The following is a 16613-nucleotide window of genomic DNA, read 5'->3' as shown; positions in this document are numbered from 1 at the left end:
TCAGAATAGCCTTTCTGTTAGGTGTACCTTACATGCTAATACTATGGAAATCTGGCAACTTAAATACATACTTTAGGTAAGAATTAACCAATCAATTAAAATTTAACTGAAAAATAAATAAATAAATAATTAACTAAAAGAATCAATTTACCCACTCATCTGGTTACTCAACTATTCTAAGTGAACAGAAACTGAACACAACACTAACAGATTTTGACAATAAACCTTTTTTTAGACCCAAACAAAAAATCCTCACTGGTAATGAGAGAGCAGCTCTACCCTCCAGGTGTTGGGCAGGGGAAGGGGACAAATAAATTCAATTGTCTTCATATCATACAGGATACCAATGGAAAACTACACACTTCTATAAGTGTGGTCTCACACACATTTTAATCCTCCTGAAATAATTTTTCACACAAAATAAATGTAAAGAACCCATATCAAAGTAAAACCTCACCAAGCTGGATTAACTAGGGAAAGGAGGCTAGTTTGAATTAATGGAGAATATAAATTACAAAATAATTTATTAGATTTAATCATAAGCAAAATTCAAATTAGGCTAACAGAGTACAATCTGTCATCTAAGTATATTAGATACCTATACCCTGCAACCACAATTCTATTTAGACTTATTATCTTCTAAAATATTTTCGTAAGTAGAGTAAAAATAGCCTTTATTCCAATCTCTAGCAAAGGAATCTTAAGTTCTAAAATTTTGGATAAAATTTTTAAAATTATAGCATCCTATATAAAGGGAGGGAAAGAAATTTTAAATATTTTGAGAGTCCACTACTTGCCAGGCTCTACTTTTTATTTTATTCAAGCCACAAAGGTACACAAATATTATACTGTTTTGTATTATTAACTTCATTCTAAAGATGATTAAACTGATGCTCAAAGAAACTGAGAAACTTCCCGCAAGTCACACAGCTGGTCACAGCCAGAGCTACCACTCAAACCCACATCGGCCAGAGTACAAGGTCCATGACCTTTCCACTATGCCAGTAAAAAAATAAACTGTTACTTCTTGAGCTCTACTCCTAGATCTTCAACATCCAAAATTGGCTTCCATGAGACCAGTCATGGGAGAACTTTGTGTATAAGGCTCTCCTTAATTACACAGTAAATTACACTGTAAATTCAACCAGAGGTCAAAGCTAGGATTATAAAACATAATGTAGGTTAATTATAAACCTGACCTATTGATTAAAGAATAAACTCATTCTTAAGACATTTCATAAACTCATATTAAGTCCAAGAAGCTAAAGACAAAGGGGGGTAGGGGTCTTGGAAGATGGGGAGAGTTTTGTTTTTAGCTCAATAGTAAACGACCCAAATTACTGTCTAGAGCTAGATTCCAAAAAAATCTATTTTACCTCTTAACATTACCATAGTATTATAAGGCTGGACTGCCAATATATTTCCAAAAAATACAATTATTTATTAGATACATTGTTAAAATAAAGCCCTTATTTACCTGAAAAACATTTAAAGATAATTCTGAAGAAAACTATTTCATTAAGACAAATGTCTACTACAAAGCTATACAGTCAAATATATAAAAGGGAAAAACATTATTATTTTCCAAGAGATACTATTTCTATCATCAGTAAAAAAATCTTTTTCCTAAATCTTTAATCTCAGATTTTCCTAGAGCAAACAGTTAAAAAAGTAATCCTTCTCTGAGCGACTCAATCACTTCATCCGGCACCTGGTACCAGATACCTAGTAACCAGGGTTCTAAGAGCTTAATGAATTAACTGAGTACTCAACATAGTTATAAAAAAAAAAAACTTACCAGAGCATTTTCTTTTATTTGTAGATTATCTAAAGCCACATTACCTTTAAAAAATAAAAGACAAAAATATGAAGTTAATACACCAAATAGTATACCCTGTCTTAATGCAAAACCAAACACTATGACACTATGCTAAATGCTAAGAAGTGAGCAAAGCAAACTTCAAGAACTTAAGAAGCTACTGGCACAAAAGAGTTGCTACTTATAGATAAGAAGTATTAGTTGTAAATATTTTAGGTTAGCCCAATGCAAAACAAATTACAAAACAGTTAATCAGGCTAACATTTAATGAGAAAGAAGTTGAAACACACCATTGTAAAGCAATTATACTCTAATAAAGATGTTAAAAAAAAAAAGAAGTTGAAGATTTTCAGACTAAAGAACTTTAGAACCAAAGAAAGTATCCATCATTTTTAATGATTAAGCCAAAATCTCAAAAGAAGGAAGTAAAGAGGTGACTATTATAACAGATCAATTATCCTGTAACCCAGGATTCTTTCCTTAATCATGGTGTCAGTGAATATTTTCTACAAGACCACAGTGTTAATCTTTTAAAACTTCAAACATCCTACTTTCCCCGTAATTATTGTTTATGGTTCTAATATTCTTTTATTAGTCCAATTTTTTAAAAGTCTATTCAGACATTAAGTTATAAAAAACTAAAGCCACAATGACACGATTACATGACTCAAATTTTAAACACTGCACTTATATGTTGATACACAATATGTAAGTATTCTTACTTACATAAAAACTTAAGCAAAAGAAAAAGGTTTTCATTTCACTTAAATTCTCTAAAGATTACTAAAACTGAAGTTTCAACACTAAATACAAGTATAAATTATGCAGTTATGCATTTTCTTAATCACTCATGACACATTTATTTTTTAAAACATATTATGCTTCCTATGCACAGATACCTACAAGACTAGATACTAAAATAATCACAGCTGTTATTGCCATAAAGTTCATTTCCTTTGTATAAGCATATTGTAAATTCCTAAGATAAACTTAAAAACTTCAAAAGGAAAGTAAGAGGTAAGAAGCCTCACAAACGTGAAGAAAATACTACAGCATAATAATAGGAAGAAAGCATCTACAATATACTGCAGAAAAATTAAAACCTGAAGTAGGCAGTAACTTCAGAGTCAAAGAGATAGATTAAAAAGTTATATTGGGGCTTCCCTGGTGGCGCAGCGGTTGAGGGTCCACCTGCCGATGCAAGGGACACGGGTTCATGCCCCAGTCCAGGAGGATCCCACGTGCCGTGGAGCAGCTGCGCCCGTGGGCCATGGCTGCTGGGTCTGCCCGTCCGGAGCCTGTGCTCCACAGTGGCAGAGGCCACAGCAGTGAGAAGCCCGCGTACCGCAAAAAAAAAAAAAGTTATGATGGAGATAGAAACATCCACCACAGGGCAGACAGCAGAACCAAAAAGAACTACAATCCTGCAACCTGTGGAACAAAAACCACACTCACAGAAAGACAGACAACATGAAAAGACAGAGAACTGTGTACCAGATGAAGGAACAAGAAAAAAACCCAGAAAAACAACTAAATGAAGTGGAGATAGGCAACCTTCCAGGAAAAGAATTCAGAATAATGATAGTGAAGACGATCCAGAACCTCAGAAAAAGAATGGAGGCAAAGATCGAGAAGATGCAAGAAATGTTTAACAAAGACCTAGAAGAATTAAAGAACAAACACCTAGAAGAATTAAAGAACAAACAGAGATAAACAATACAATAACTGAAATGAAAAATACACTAGAAGGAATCAACAGCAGAATAACTGAGGCAGAAGAACAGATAAGTGACCTAGAAGACAGAATGGTGGAATTCACTGCCACAGAAGAGAATAAAGAAAAAGAATGAAAAGAAATGATGACGGCCTAAGAGACCTCTGGGACAACATTAAACACAGCAACATTTACATTATAGGGGTCCCAGATGGAGAAGAGAGAAAGGACCTGAGAAAATATTTGAAAAGATTATAGTCAAAAACTTCCCTAACATAGGAAAGGAAATAGCAACCCAAGTCCAGGAAGCACAGAGACTCCCAGGCAGGATAAACCCAAGGAGAAACATGCTGAGACACATATTAATCAAACTAACAAAAATTAAAGACAAAGAAAAATTATTAAAAGCAACAAGGGAAAAATGACAACTGACAAGGGAACTCCCATAAGGTTAACAGCTGATTTCTCAGCAGAAACTCTACAAGCCAGAATGGAATGGTACTATATATTTAAAGTGTTGAAAGAGAAGAACCTACGACCAAGATTACTCTACCTGGCAAGGATCTCATTCAGATTCGACAGAGAAATCAAAAGCTTTACAAACAAGCAAAAGCTAAGAGAATTCAGCACCACCAAAGCAGCTAGCTCTACAACAAATGCTAACGGAACTTCTCTAAGTGGGAAAACCAAGAGAAGAAAAGGAGCTACAAAAACAAACCCAAAGCAATTAAGAAAATGGCAACAGGAACATACATATTGATAATTACCTTAAATGTGAATAGGTTAAATGCTCCAACCAAAAGACACAGGCTGGCTGAATGGATACAAAAACAAGACCCATATATATGCTGTCTACAAGAGACCCACTTCAGACCTACAGACACATACAGATTGAAAGTGAGGGGATGGAAAAAGATTTTCCATGCCAATGTAAATCAAAAGAAAGCTGGAGTACCAATACTCATATCAGATAAAATAGACTTTAAAATAAAGAATGTTACAAGAGACAAGGAAGGACACTACATAATGATCAAGGGATCAATCCAAAAAGAAGATATAACAATTATAAATATATATGCACCCAACATAGGAACACCTCAAAACATAAGGCAACTGCTAACAGTTATAAAAGAGGAAGTCGACAGTAACACAATAATAGTGGGGGACTTTAACTACACCAATGGACAGATCACCCAGACAGAAAAGTAATCAGGACACACGAACCTTAAATGACACAACAGACCAGATAGACTTAACTGATATTTGTAGGACATTCCATCCAAAAACAGCAGATTACACTTACTTCTCAAGTGCACATGGAACATTCTCCCGGATAGATCACATCCTGGGTCACAAATCAAGCCTCAGTAAATTTACGAAAATTGAAATCATATGAAACATCTTTTCCAACCACAGCACTATGAGATTAAAAGTCAAGTACAGCAGGAAAAAACGTAAAAAACACAAACACATGGACGCTAAACAATACATTACTAAATAACCATGAGATCACTGAAGAAATCAAAGAGGAAATCAAAAAACACCTAGAGACAAATTACAATGAAAACACGATGATCCAAAACATATGGGATGCAGCAAAAGAAGTTCTAGGATGAAAGTTTATAGCAATACAATCCTACCTCAAGAAACAAGAAAAATCTCAAATAAACAATCTAATCTTACACCTAAAGGAACTAGAGAAAGAAGAATAATAAAAACCCAAAATTAGCAGAAGGAAAGAAATCATAAAGATCAGAGCAGAAATAAATAAAATAGAAACAAAGAAAACAATAACAAAGATCAATAAAACAAAAAGCTGGTTCTTTAAGTAGATAAACAAAATTGATAAACCTTTTACCAGACTGATCAAGAAAAAGAGGGAGAGGACTCAAATCAATAAAATTAGAAATGAAAAAGGAGAAGTTACAACGAACACTGCAGAAATACAGTGTCATAAGAGACTACTAAAAGCAACCCTATGCCAATAAAATGGACAACCTGGAAGAAATGGACAAATTCTTAGGAAGGTATAACCTTCCAAGACTGAACCAGGAAGAAATAGAAAATATGAACAGACCAATCACAAGTAATGAAATTGAAACTGTGATTAAAAATCTTCCAACAAACAAAAGTCCAGGACCAGATGGCTTCACAGGTGAATTCTATCAAACATTTAGAGAAGAGTAACACCCATCCTTCTCAAACTCTTCCAAAAAATTGCAGAGGAAGGAACACTCCCAAACTCATTCTACGAGGTCACCATCACCCTGATACCAAAACCAGACAACGATACTACAAAAAAAGAAAACTACAGACCAATATCACTGATGAATATAGATGCAAAATTTCTCAACAGAATACTGGCAAACAGAATCCAACAGCACATTAAAAGGATCATAGACCATGATCAAGTGGGATTTATCCCAGGGATGCAAGGATTCTTCAATATATGCAAATCAATCAATGTGATACACCATATTAACAAACTGAAGGAGAAAAACCATATGATCATCTCAATAGATGCAGAAAAAGCTTCTGACAAAATTCAACACCCATTTATGATAAAAACTCCCCAGAAAGTGGGCATAGAGGGAACCTACCTCAACGTAATAAAGGCCATATATGACAAGCCCACAGCAAACATCATTCTCAATTGTGAAAAACTGAAAGCATTTCCTTTAAGATCAGGAACAAGACAAGGATGTCCACTCTCACCACTATTATTCAGCATAGTTTTGGCAGTCCTAGCCACGGCAATCAGAGAAGAAAAAGAAATAAAAGGAATCCAAATCAGAAAAGAAGAAGTAAAACCATCACTGTTTGCAGATGACATGATACTATACATGGATAATCCTAAAGATGCCACCAGAAAACTACTAGAGCTAATCAATGAATTTGGTAAAGTTGCCGGATAAAAAAGTAATGCGTAGAAATCTCTTGCTTGCCTATACACTAACAACAAAATATCAGAAAGAGAAATTAAGGAAACAATCCTATTCACCATTGCAACAAAAAGAATAAAATACCTAGGAATAAACCTACCTAAGGAGGTAAAAGACCTGTACTCAGAAAACTAAGACACTGATGAAAGAAATCGAAGATGACACAAACAGATGGAGAGATATACCATGTTCTTGGATTGGAAGAATCAATATTGTGAAAATGACTATACGACCCAAAGCAATCTACAGATTCAATGCAATCCCTATCAAATTACCAATGGCATTTTCTACAGAACTAGAACAAAAAATCTTAAATTTGTATGGAGACACAAAAGAGCCCGAATAGCCAAAGCAATCTGGAGGGTAAAAAACAGAGCTGGAGGACTCAGACTCCCTGACTTCAGACTATACTACAAAGCTACAGTAATCAAGACAATATGGTACTGGCACAAAAACAGAAATATAGATCCATGGAACAGGAGAGAAAGCCCAGAGATAATCCCACACACCTATGGTCAACTAATCTATGACAAAGTTGGCAAGGATATACAATGGAGAAAAGACAGTCTCTTCAATAAGTGGTGCTGGGAAAACTGGACAGCTACATGTAATTGAATGAAATTAGAACACTCCCTAAAACCATATACAAAAATAAACTCAAAATGGATTACAGACCTAAATGTAAGACCGGACACTATAAAACCCTTAGAGGAAAACAGGAAGAACACTCTTTGACATAAATCACAGCAAGATCTTTTTTGATCCACCTCCTAGAGTAATGGAAATAAAAATAAACAAATGGGACCTAATGAAACTTAAAAGCTTTTTCACAGCAAAGGAAACTATAAACAACAGAAAAAGCAACACTCAGAATGGGAAAAAATATTTGCAAATGAATCGACAATGGATTAATCTCCAAAATATATACACAGCTCATGCAGTTCAATGTTAAAAAAACAAACAACCCAATCAAAAAATGGGCAGGAGACCTAAACAGACATTTCTCCAAAGAAGACATACAGATGGCCAAGAGGCATATGAAAAGCTGCCCAACATCACCAATTATTAGAGAAATGCAAATCAAAACTACAATGAGGTATCACCTCACACAGTCAGAATGGCCATCATCAGAAAGTCTACAAACAACAAATGCTGGAGAGGGTGTGGAAAAAAGGGAACCCTTTTATCCCGTTGGTGGGAATGTAAATTGATACAGCCACTATGGAGAACAGTATGGAGGTTCCTTTAAGAACTAAAAACAGAGCTACCATATGGTCCAGCAATCCCCCTCCTGGGCATATACCAGGGAAAACCATAATTCAAAAGGATACATGCACCCCAACGTTCACTGTAGCACTATTTACAATAGCCAGGACATGGAAGTAACCTAAATGCCCACTGACAGACGAATGGATAAAGAAAATGTGGTACATATATACAACAGAATATTACTGAGCCATAAAAAGGAACAAAATTGGGTGATTTGTTGAGACATGGATGGATCTAGAGACTGTCATACAGAGTGAAGTAAGTCAGAAAGAGAAAAACAAATATCATATACTAACTCATATATGAGGAATCTAGAAAAATGGTACAGATGAGCCAGTTTACAAGGCAGAAATAGAGACACAGATGTAGAGAACAAACGTACAGACCCCAAGGTGGTGGTGGTGGGAGCAACTGGGAGATTGGGATTGACATATATACACTAGTATGTATAAAAGAGATAACTAATAAGAACCTGCGGTATAAAAAATAAATTTTTTTAAAAAGAAGTAAAAATAAAAACCAATACAACAATACCAACAAGAAGTTACTCTGGGGGCAGAACCAACAAGATGTCATCACTGATCAAATATAGGGATAATACAGTAGTCATGGAAAACTGACATGTTTGAGAATTGGGAAAAAATCCTTAAAACGCATTATATGTATAAAAATTATATAAAGTGGAAAAATATTCCTGGGTTTAATTCTGTCAGATGGCGAATTACAAAAAATTACAAGTGGGAATTCTACTCAGGCCAAAAGAATTGATCTGCACAGAAGCTAGTGCATATTTGAAGGAATCCAAACCAATTTAACACGATCTAAGACCATATGGAGACCTGTGAACTTGCTCATGAATTTTGATTGTCCTACCCATTAATTTTCAACTAGTGAGTCAAGGGTCACCAGGAGTGCTCACAAGTAACCTGCAGTAGATATGAGGCATTTTCTAATAATTATTAAGGCACTAACATAATAAGCACCCTCATAAAAAGCACACTTTCTACTGCAGTGGCATTCTCGTTCTTTGATGAAGTAATAGATGGTATTTAACATGTGAAATACTGAAAACTACCAATATGGCTAACAGAGCTAAACAAGTATATTTAGAAAGGCAGATAAAAAACGGTAATGGCGATTATTGCTAGGAGGTAGAATTAAGGATTTTTTATTAATGTTCTTCAGTATTTTCTAGTTTTTACAATAAACATGTATTACTTTCATGTTAAAAACTATTATACAAATTGTAATATGAAATGGGGAACAAAACAAGGTAAATTCTAATGTCAATATGACCTCAATATATTTTATATAAATTCTTTCTATATTTACTATTTACCTTCTCTACAGACACATAAAAAAGATCTATTTCTACTACTTAGAGTCCAGCAAACAAATGCATACTTCCTCTCTGAAAAATGTGAATGTTATCTAACAAACAGTAAATATAACAATGAAATAAGAATGATACAGTCTATGAATTATTTGCACTGAAGGGAGAGCCACTAGTCCTAACACAAAGAAAAGGGGAGGAACAGCAGTGTATTTCTGCACCAGGGTAAAAGTGCATTCATTCATTCAACCAGTAGATGCATGCCTTATCTAAGTAAGGCACTGTGCTAAGAAGTACTCTTCCACTAAAATGCATGCTTTTCCGCAGACACAGAAAGCAGACTCCCTCCTAAATATCAACCATTTTATATTTAACTCAATACTAAGGAAAAAGTTAAGATTTAGCTTTCCATTTCTATTCAAGATAACATAATTCTATACACATGCAAATAAGTGGAATAACTATAATCAGATCACCCTGGGCTAAGAACACAGAGAGGCCATAGGAAGTTCCTGAAAACCTAGAGGAAGGGTAAATATGTGTCTAATCTTTTAACAATAACCAAAACAAAAAAGGCGAGGGGAGAATGACTAATAATTGGAGATGGATAGACTTAACTCTGCCAGCAAGGAAGGCACTAACGCCAATCCCACAATCAAGTGTCCCTAATCCCATGAATTTCTAAAGAAACCAAGGTGAGAGACAAGTAGAGAAATTCTGTGAAATGATTTCCTTTTATGATGGACTGGCAACCCTAAAGGATGACAGCAAGCAATAAGTGTAGTCTGGCTTCAGAAGACAAAATTTCTAATTTTTAACCCTGTATGATACTCATAAATAAACAGAAACATTTTGGATGAGCATACATGACTAGAGTCACATACACAGTTTCAAAGCTAATCTTGCAGGATATTTTAAGAAGTATCTTAAAAAAGTAAATCCTGGATCAAAATTTATCTAATAATCTTTACAAATGAACCAGAAGAGGGGAATGAAAGTAAATCCATTAAATTAGCAAATAAAACCAAGGCAAGCAGAGTTGGAGCCATCTCAGAAAAGTTCAACAGAAAAAGAAATGGTTGCTAAATTACAGAAAATAACAAGGTTAGTATATTTATGAATAAGAATCAAATGGTACTGGCATAATTTGGAACAAGCCCACCTCAGTCGAAGAATGGCTTTTAAAACACAAGATGACCTACAAAATAAATGCAAGAAATATAGTGCTGATGTTAAATACCTCCAGTCAGAAATAACCTATCTGAACTTTCACAGAAGTTTCACTACACCTGTCTTATGGCACTTAACACTTAACTATTTAAATCCCCAACCTGATCATAAACTCCTTACTGATTCTCCTCATAGTAGGTACTCAATAAGTCTTGACTCAATTAATTAGAATGCATATTGTACTGAAATAGGAATGAATACAATAAGAACATAAACCTTTCTATTTTAGAAAACACTTTCAGAGCTATTACATTACTTGATCCTCACAGCCTCCTGGTGAAGGAGGCAGGACACAGAAAGAAACTGGGGCTTGGAGAGCTTAAGTGACTGGCCTAAGACTACTATGTCAATGTAGTAAATGGTTATCCTGATGGAAGATTATGCTTTTTCTGTTAACTAATTCTGGACGCTTTTTGTCGAGTGCTGCTTTCAGTTGGTCTAATTGGGAGCAGTACTTGTTGAAATTAACCGTTTGGTTTTCCAGAAGGAGCTCATAATAGAGGACTTCTTCCAATCCCACCATTACACAACATCACCTTCTTTGGACAAAGACCGGCCTCTGGTGTGGTTGGTGGTGGTTCATTTCCCTTGCCGCACGATCTCTTCAGTTCCATATTACTATACAGTATCCACTTTTCATCGCCCGTCACAATTTGTTTTAAAAACGGAACGTTTTCATTACGCTTCAGAAGAGAATCGCACGCAGAAATATGGTCAAGAAGGTTTTTTTCACTTAACTTAGGTGGAACCCAAATATCAAAGCGATTCACATAACCAAGCTGGTGTAAATGATTTTCAGCGCTTGATTTGGATATTCTGAGTATGTTGGCTATCTCCTGTGCAAGTATAACGTTGGACATTCTCAATTATTGTTTCGATTTGATCGCTATCAACTTCAACTGGTCTACCAGACTATGGAGCATCGTCCAGGGAGAAATCTCCAGAACAAAACTTCGCACACCACTTTTGACACGTTCGATCAGTCACAGCACCATACACTGCACACAACTTCTTGTGCATTTCAGTTTCATTTTTACCTTTCTTGAAATAATAAAGCATAATATGCCGAAAATGCTGCTTTTTTTTTCCATCTTCAATATTAAAACGGCTACACAAAAATTCACCAATTTTGAAAACTCTTTTTTAAATGCATGCTGATGTGAGAGCTGTCACATACAACCTAACAAAATGTTTTCGAATGAAGTTAAAGAACTAAGTAGTGCTACTAGAGCCATCTTACAGAAAAAAACGAACAAACCTTTTGGCTCACTCAATATTTAACCCAAATTAACCCATGCAGACTCATTTTAATAGTAGTTCACAGTAACTTTATCTTGGGAGGGGAAGCTAAGGGAAGGAGAAGAAACAACTGACTCTCACTCTTCCATTTCCCTATTGAAACAGGAAGTTTTGGCAAAGAAAGGTGGAAAGCTGCCATGTCACCACTGAACTTTCTCCTTTTCGAGTACATTTCAGGGCTTTCCTAAGAATGAGTAGTATGGCAGAGCCTCCTAGCAGAATGGTTACCCAAGTACCACCTTCTAGCTCTATTTGTAGAAAAGAGGTGAAGTTTTCATTTATGATACTATTCAAGTATGTGGAAAGTTGTTTTCAATAAAATTTTAAAGTGTTTTAAATAATGATAACTAAGCCTAAGTACATTATAATATTGAACTTTTTGTTGTTCATTTTACATACTATAGGACAAGCTAATAAGAAATGTGGCTTTCACTACACCAAGTGTTGGCTGGGAGGAAAGGAATAAAAAAAAATTCCTCAACAGGTTTAGAAACACTTAGATACTGCTATGTTTTATGGATCAAAGTAAAAAGAAGCAAAGAGGCCTGTTTTTTCTTGCATTCTCAAGCTGCCCTTTGACTACCTGTTAAGACTATATATACAGATTTGGATTCGCAAATAATCAGCATGAGGCTGAAACTTTATTTTTCTTGTCGTATTTCATGACTGTGGCTCTCTGCTCACTGGTACTGAGTGAAGAACAGAAAGGAAAGAAACATGATCTGACTACCATTTCTCACCATGAATGCGGAGCAAGTGGCACTACAACTTAACGAAGGAGCTCACGCTGCTCTGGCCTTATTCAAGTCACAGAAGCTCAAAGCGAGAAGAAATGACCTTGCCTCACCTTCTCATTTACAGATAAGAAGCTAGTGGTCACTGGTCAGTGACTGCCAAAAGCCAATGAACCAGGCAGTACTGGATATGTAATTAGATCCCAGGTTTCCTCCTTCCTTATCCTGCTGCTCCAACAACATCTGGCAGCTGATGGAAAAGTGTCAGGGGTGGAGTGTAGGACAATAGGGTAATAAGCATGGGCTCAGCCTGGTTTGCAGAGCTACAAACTCTGAAGGCACTCCACCTGGCTCCTAATCCTACTGGTGGCCAGCAGGTCACCATAGGCAACTCTTGCACCCAACACATCACAGCCTCTATGTATATTCTACCTGTCAAATGGAAGTGAGAGCAGCAGAATTCTGAACGGACATCTTCTGATGACTTTTCACAGTAAATGACTTTGAAAAATCAAACTGACAAAGGTTCTACATTGCAACAATCCTACTTAAACTGAATTGCAAAAGATCCGGTGTTTCAACATACCTTTTCAAATATATGTTAGTCTTAAAACAATTAAATCCTGGATACCCCAAAAATAGCTAAGAGCTGTGCAATACATCTCCTGGTACCAGTCAGTGGGGAACAAAAATCTAGATAAGCCTTCTGACCTGCATAGGCAGCAACATGCCCACCAGGCATTTTTCTGAACCTTTGAAAATCTGACTGACAAAATAACTGGCAGATAGTATAAGTACTGTAAGTGTAAACTCATATGCAAATAGTTTTTTTTCTTCTTTAAAGAACAAATTTTGGAAAATAAGATATTTTTAGATATGTGGTGTTTAGACACGTGGTGTTAACTCTACACAAAATTATAACACTGCAGAATGTGAAAACCCTGGAAGAAATATACTTATGAAAATACAGGCATACCTCATTTTACTGCACTTCACTGAGCTTCACACGTACTGTTTTTTTACAAATTAAAGGTTTGTGGCAACCCTGTCAAGCAAATGTGTTGGTGCCATTTTTCCAACAGCATTTGCTCACTTCATGTCTCTGTGTCACATTTTGGTAATTCTTGCAATATTTCAAACTTTTTCATTATTATTATATTTGTTATGGTGATCAGTGATCTTTGATGTTCCTATTGCAAAAAGATCACGACTCATCAAAGCCTCAGATGATGGTTAGCATTTTTTAGCAATGAAGTATTTTTTAATTAGGTATGTACATATTTTTAGACATAATGCTCTTGTACACAAAGAGACTTTAGTACAGTATAAACATTAACTTTAATATGCACTAGGAAACCAGAAAATTCATGTGACTTGCTTTATTTTGATATTCACTTTATTGCAGTGGTCTGGAACCAAACCCACAATATCTCCAAGGTATGCCTGTAAAATAAAACAAGCAGGCTGGTTTCCATCACTTGGCTAGGTTTGTGTATCATCACTATTCCTGTCAGTATTAACCATTTAACAATTATAATTACAAAGGATTTTCACATGACTTATTTTACAAACACAGAATGTTATTTCCCTATTTTAAAAGGGGGATAAGGAAACTGAGGCTTAAAGAATTAAAATTTTCCTCCCATGTCCCACAGCTAGTAAATAATTTTTCATTTTTCTACAACAGCAAGAATTTTTTAAAAATCATTATGCTTAAATCACTTTTAAAAATACATAGGAGGGCTTCCCTGGTGGCGCAGAGGTTGACAGTCCACCTGCCGATGCAGGGGACACGGGTTCGTGCCCCAGTCCGGGAAGATGCCACATGCCGCGGAGCGGCTGGACCCGTGAGCCATGGCCGCTGAGCCTGCCGGTCCGGAGCCTGTGCTCCGGAACGGGAGAGGCCACAACAGTGAGAGGCCCGCGTACCGCAAATACAATAAATAAATAAGTAAAAATACATAGGAATTTCTTGGCATTAAAAAAAATCTTTAAAAGAATAAAAACATGAAAAATGATAAAGTTTTTTTTTTCTTCTCCAATTTAAGGCAATATCGACAGTATACTTCCCGATTCTAGACATTCCAATAATTTTCCCCATCCTTCTCACTCTGTAATTTTTTGTTTATTGTGGATTTCATTGTGAATGCCTATATAAACATATATGAATATATGCACAGCACGTTTTTCAAATTATGTCAACACAACATTTTGATTTCTAAAACTACTTCCTGATATCATCCAAGCAGACTATGCATTTTTACTGACATGATACCAAGTCACTTAAGACTTCTGTTTCTCTCTTAAGTTATAAATTTCATGAAGCATATAATTCCTCTAAGTCCTTTTTTACTTCTTACTACAACCTGTTCAGCACCAGAAGGTCTCCTATAAATGCAGAATACAATCTCAATATTCCCCTTAGACTAGGGTTTCTCAACAAACATTTTGGGCTGGTAATTCCTTGCTGTGGGGAGCTGTCCTGTGCACTGTAGAATGTAACAGCATTCAGGAGTTCGCCCACCAGATACCACAAGCACACCTCTCCCCACTACGTGACAATCAAAAGTGTCTCAGACATAACCAAATACCCTCTTGGGGGCAAAGTCATTCCTGCTTGAAAACCACTGTCATAGGCTAGGCAAAAAAGTATCCATTTATCCCTTGCTTGGAAAGAATAGTAAGATCACCTGTGTGAAATTTTTGCAGGTTGAATTATTCCCCTCCTCAAGATATGAAAATTTAACAAGAAAAAAAACCTGAAAAAGCCAAACTCTATGACTCATAAACCTTATCTGCTAAAGCAAATAGTTTTCGAGTAAGGTCATATAAAATTTTAAATTCTTTATAAAACTTGTCGCCGTCTTGGATGTCACAAATATCAGCTGTTTTCTTAAATAACTTAATAATCCCACTTGTTTACTATAAAAAGTTTAAGATAAATTTCTTCAAAACACAGAAATAGTCAACTCAGGGCTTCTCTGGTGGCACAGTGGTTGAGAGTCCGCCTGCCGATGCGGCGGACACAGGTTCGTGCCCCGGTCCGGGAAGATCCCACATGCCGCGGAGCAGCTGGGCCCGTGAGCCATGGCCGCTGAGCCTGCGCGTCCGGAGCCTGTGCTCCGCGGCGGGAGAGGCCACAACGGTGAGAGGCCCGCGTACCGCAAAAAAAAAAAAAAAAAAAAAAAAAAAATAGTCAACTCACATTTTGCCTTTCTATTTTAATGAGGGAATTAGGGTTACAAAGAAAATATTTGAGCAATAACTGTAAAAGCTCATGACTTATTCCTTCCTTTATGACTATCACAAAAATAAAAGGCAGCAAAACTTTACAGACACACAGCTATGGGCTAATAAACCTGATTGGACTTCCACTGGAGGCATTTCCTAAAAGAAATGGGTTTATTTGCTCTGGCCTGTTATAAAGTTGATGTTGGCCATGGGCAGAATACCTTATTGTAAAAAAACAAAATAAATTGTAAGAAAAGAAAGTTTCCTTTCTTACACTTCACCAAAAAAGAGGGGAAGAATGATGTAAAATTATTATTATGGCATTTTAATTTCTAACATGAAAAAATTCAAAATCCTCAGGCAGTATACTTCACAATTTCACAGTATATTTACAATTAGAATCACAGAGTATTAGCACTGGAAGGACCCTTAGGTGTTACCTAGTCCAACCCCTAAGTCTTAAAGGAAAAGAAAAAGGAAAATAAGATATGGGAGGGAAGGAATCTTCAAATGTATCCATAAACTTTATTTAATTTTTAAAAATCTGAGACAAATAGGGCAAAACGTTTTAACTTGGGTAAGCAATTCTTAGTGATTACATAGGAATATTATATTTTCTGGTATTTTTTTTCTATTAAAGGTGAAATTAAGATGAAGAAATTAAGGACCAGTGAGGTAAATGGATTGTCGAACACACCAACCTCAAATCCAGGTTTTTCCTAAATGCTAGCCCAGAGCCTTTTCAGATTTCAAATAGTGTTTACAAACTACAAAAAATAATTTGTATTATTAGACAGTAGCCTGAAGAAACACTTGATCCCTGCAGAAGGCACTGGCCATTTAATTCCTTAAATGTCTCCTTTACTTCTCTTTCTCTTGCACTAAGTGTGAGGGGAGGGCATGTAAATAAAGTATGTTATTGCTGGGCAAACCACACAGAACCAATAAAAAGATCAGTAAACTACTAAAAGCAGCCTCCTCCGTAATTTAGGGCAGCACAATTGCTATATACATATATATATATATATATATATATATATAT

General features: G+C 35.8%; 1 protein-coding gene across 3 annotated transcripts in view; it reads right to left on the bottom strand.

Moving 5' to 3' along the window:
- The window catches only part of VPS13C (vacuolar protein sorting 13 homolog C), a 173977-nt gene that overhangs the window by 155972 nt on the left and 1392 nt on the right, over positions 1–16613 (bottom strand). For all 3 annotated transcript variants that reach the window (XM_024735158.1, XM_024735160.1, XM_024735159.1), the window contains exon 2: positions 1799–1842. In XM_024735158.1, the coding sequence (XP_024590926.1) occupies positions 1799–1842 (44 nt within the window). The remainder of the gene's footprint in view (positions 1–1798; positions 1843–16613) is intronic.

Source organism: Neophocaena asiaeorientalis, unplaced genomic scaffold (genome assembly GCF_003031525.2).
Source record: "Neophocaena asiaeorientalis asiaeorientalis breed wild unplaced genomic scaffold, Neophocaena_asiaeorientalis_V1.1 scaffold264, whole genome shotgun sequence".
NCBI classification, from domain to species: Eukaryota; Metazoa; Chordata; class Mammalia; order Artiodactyla; family Phocoenidae; genus Neophocaena; species Neophocaena asiaeorientalis.
Note: the sequence above shows the minus strand (reverse complement) of the source record. Positions and strands in the feature narration are given on the sequence as shown.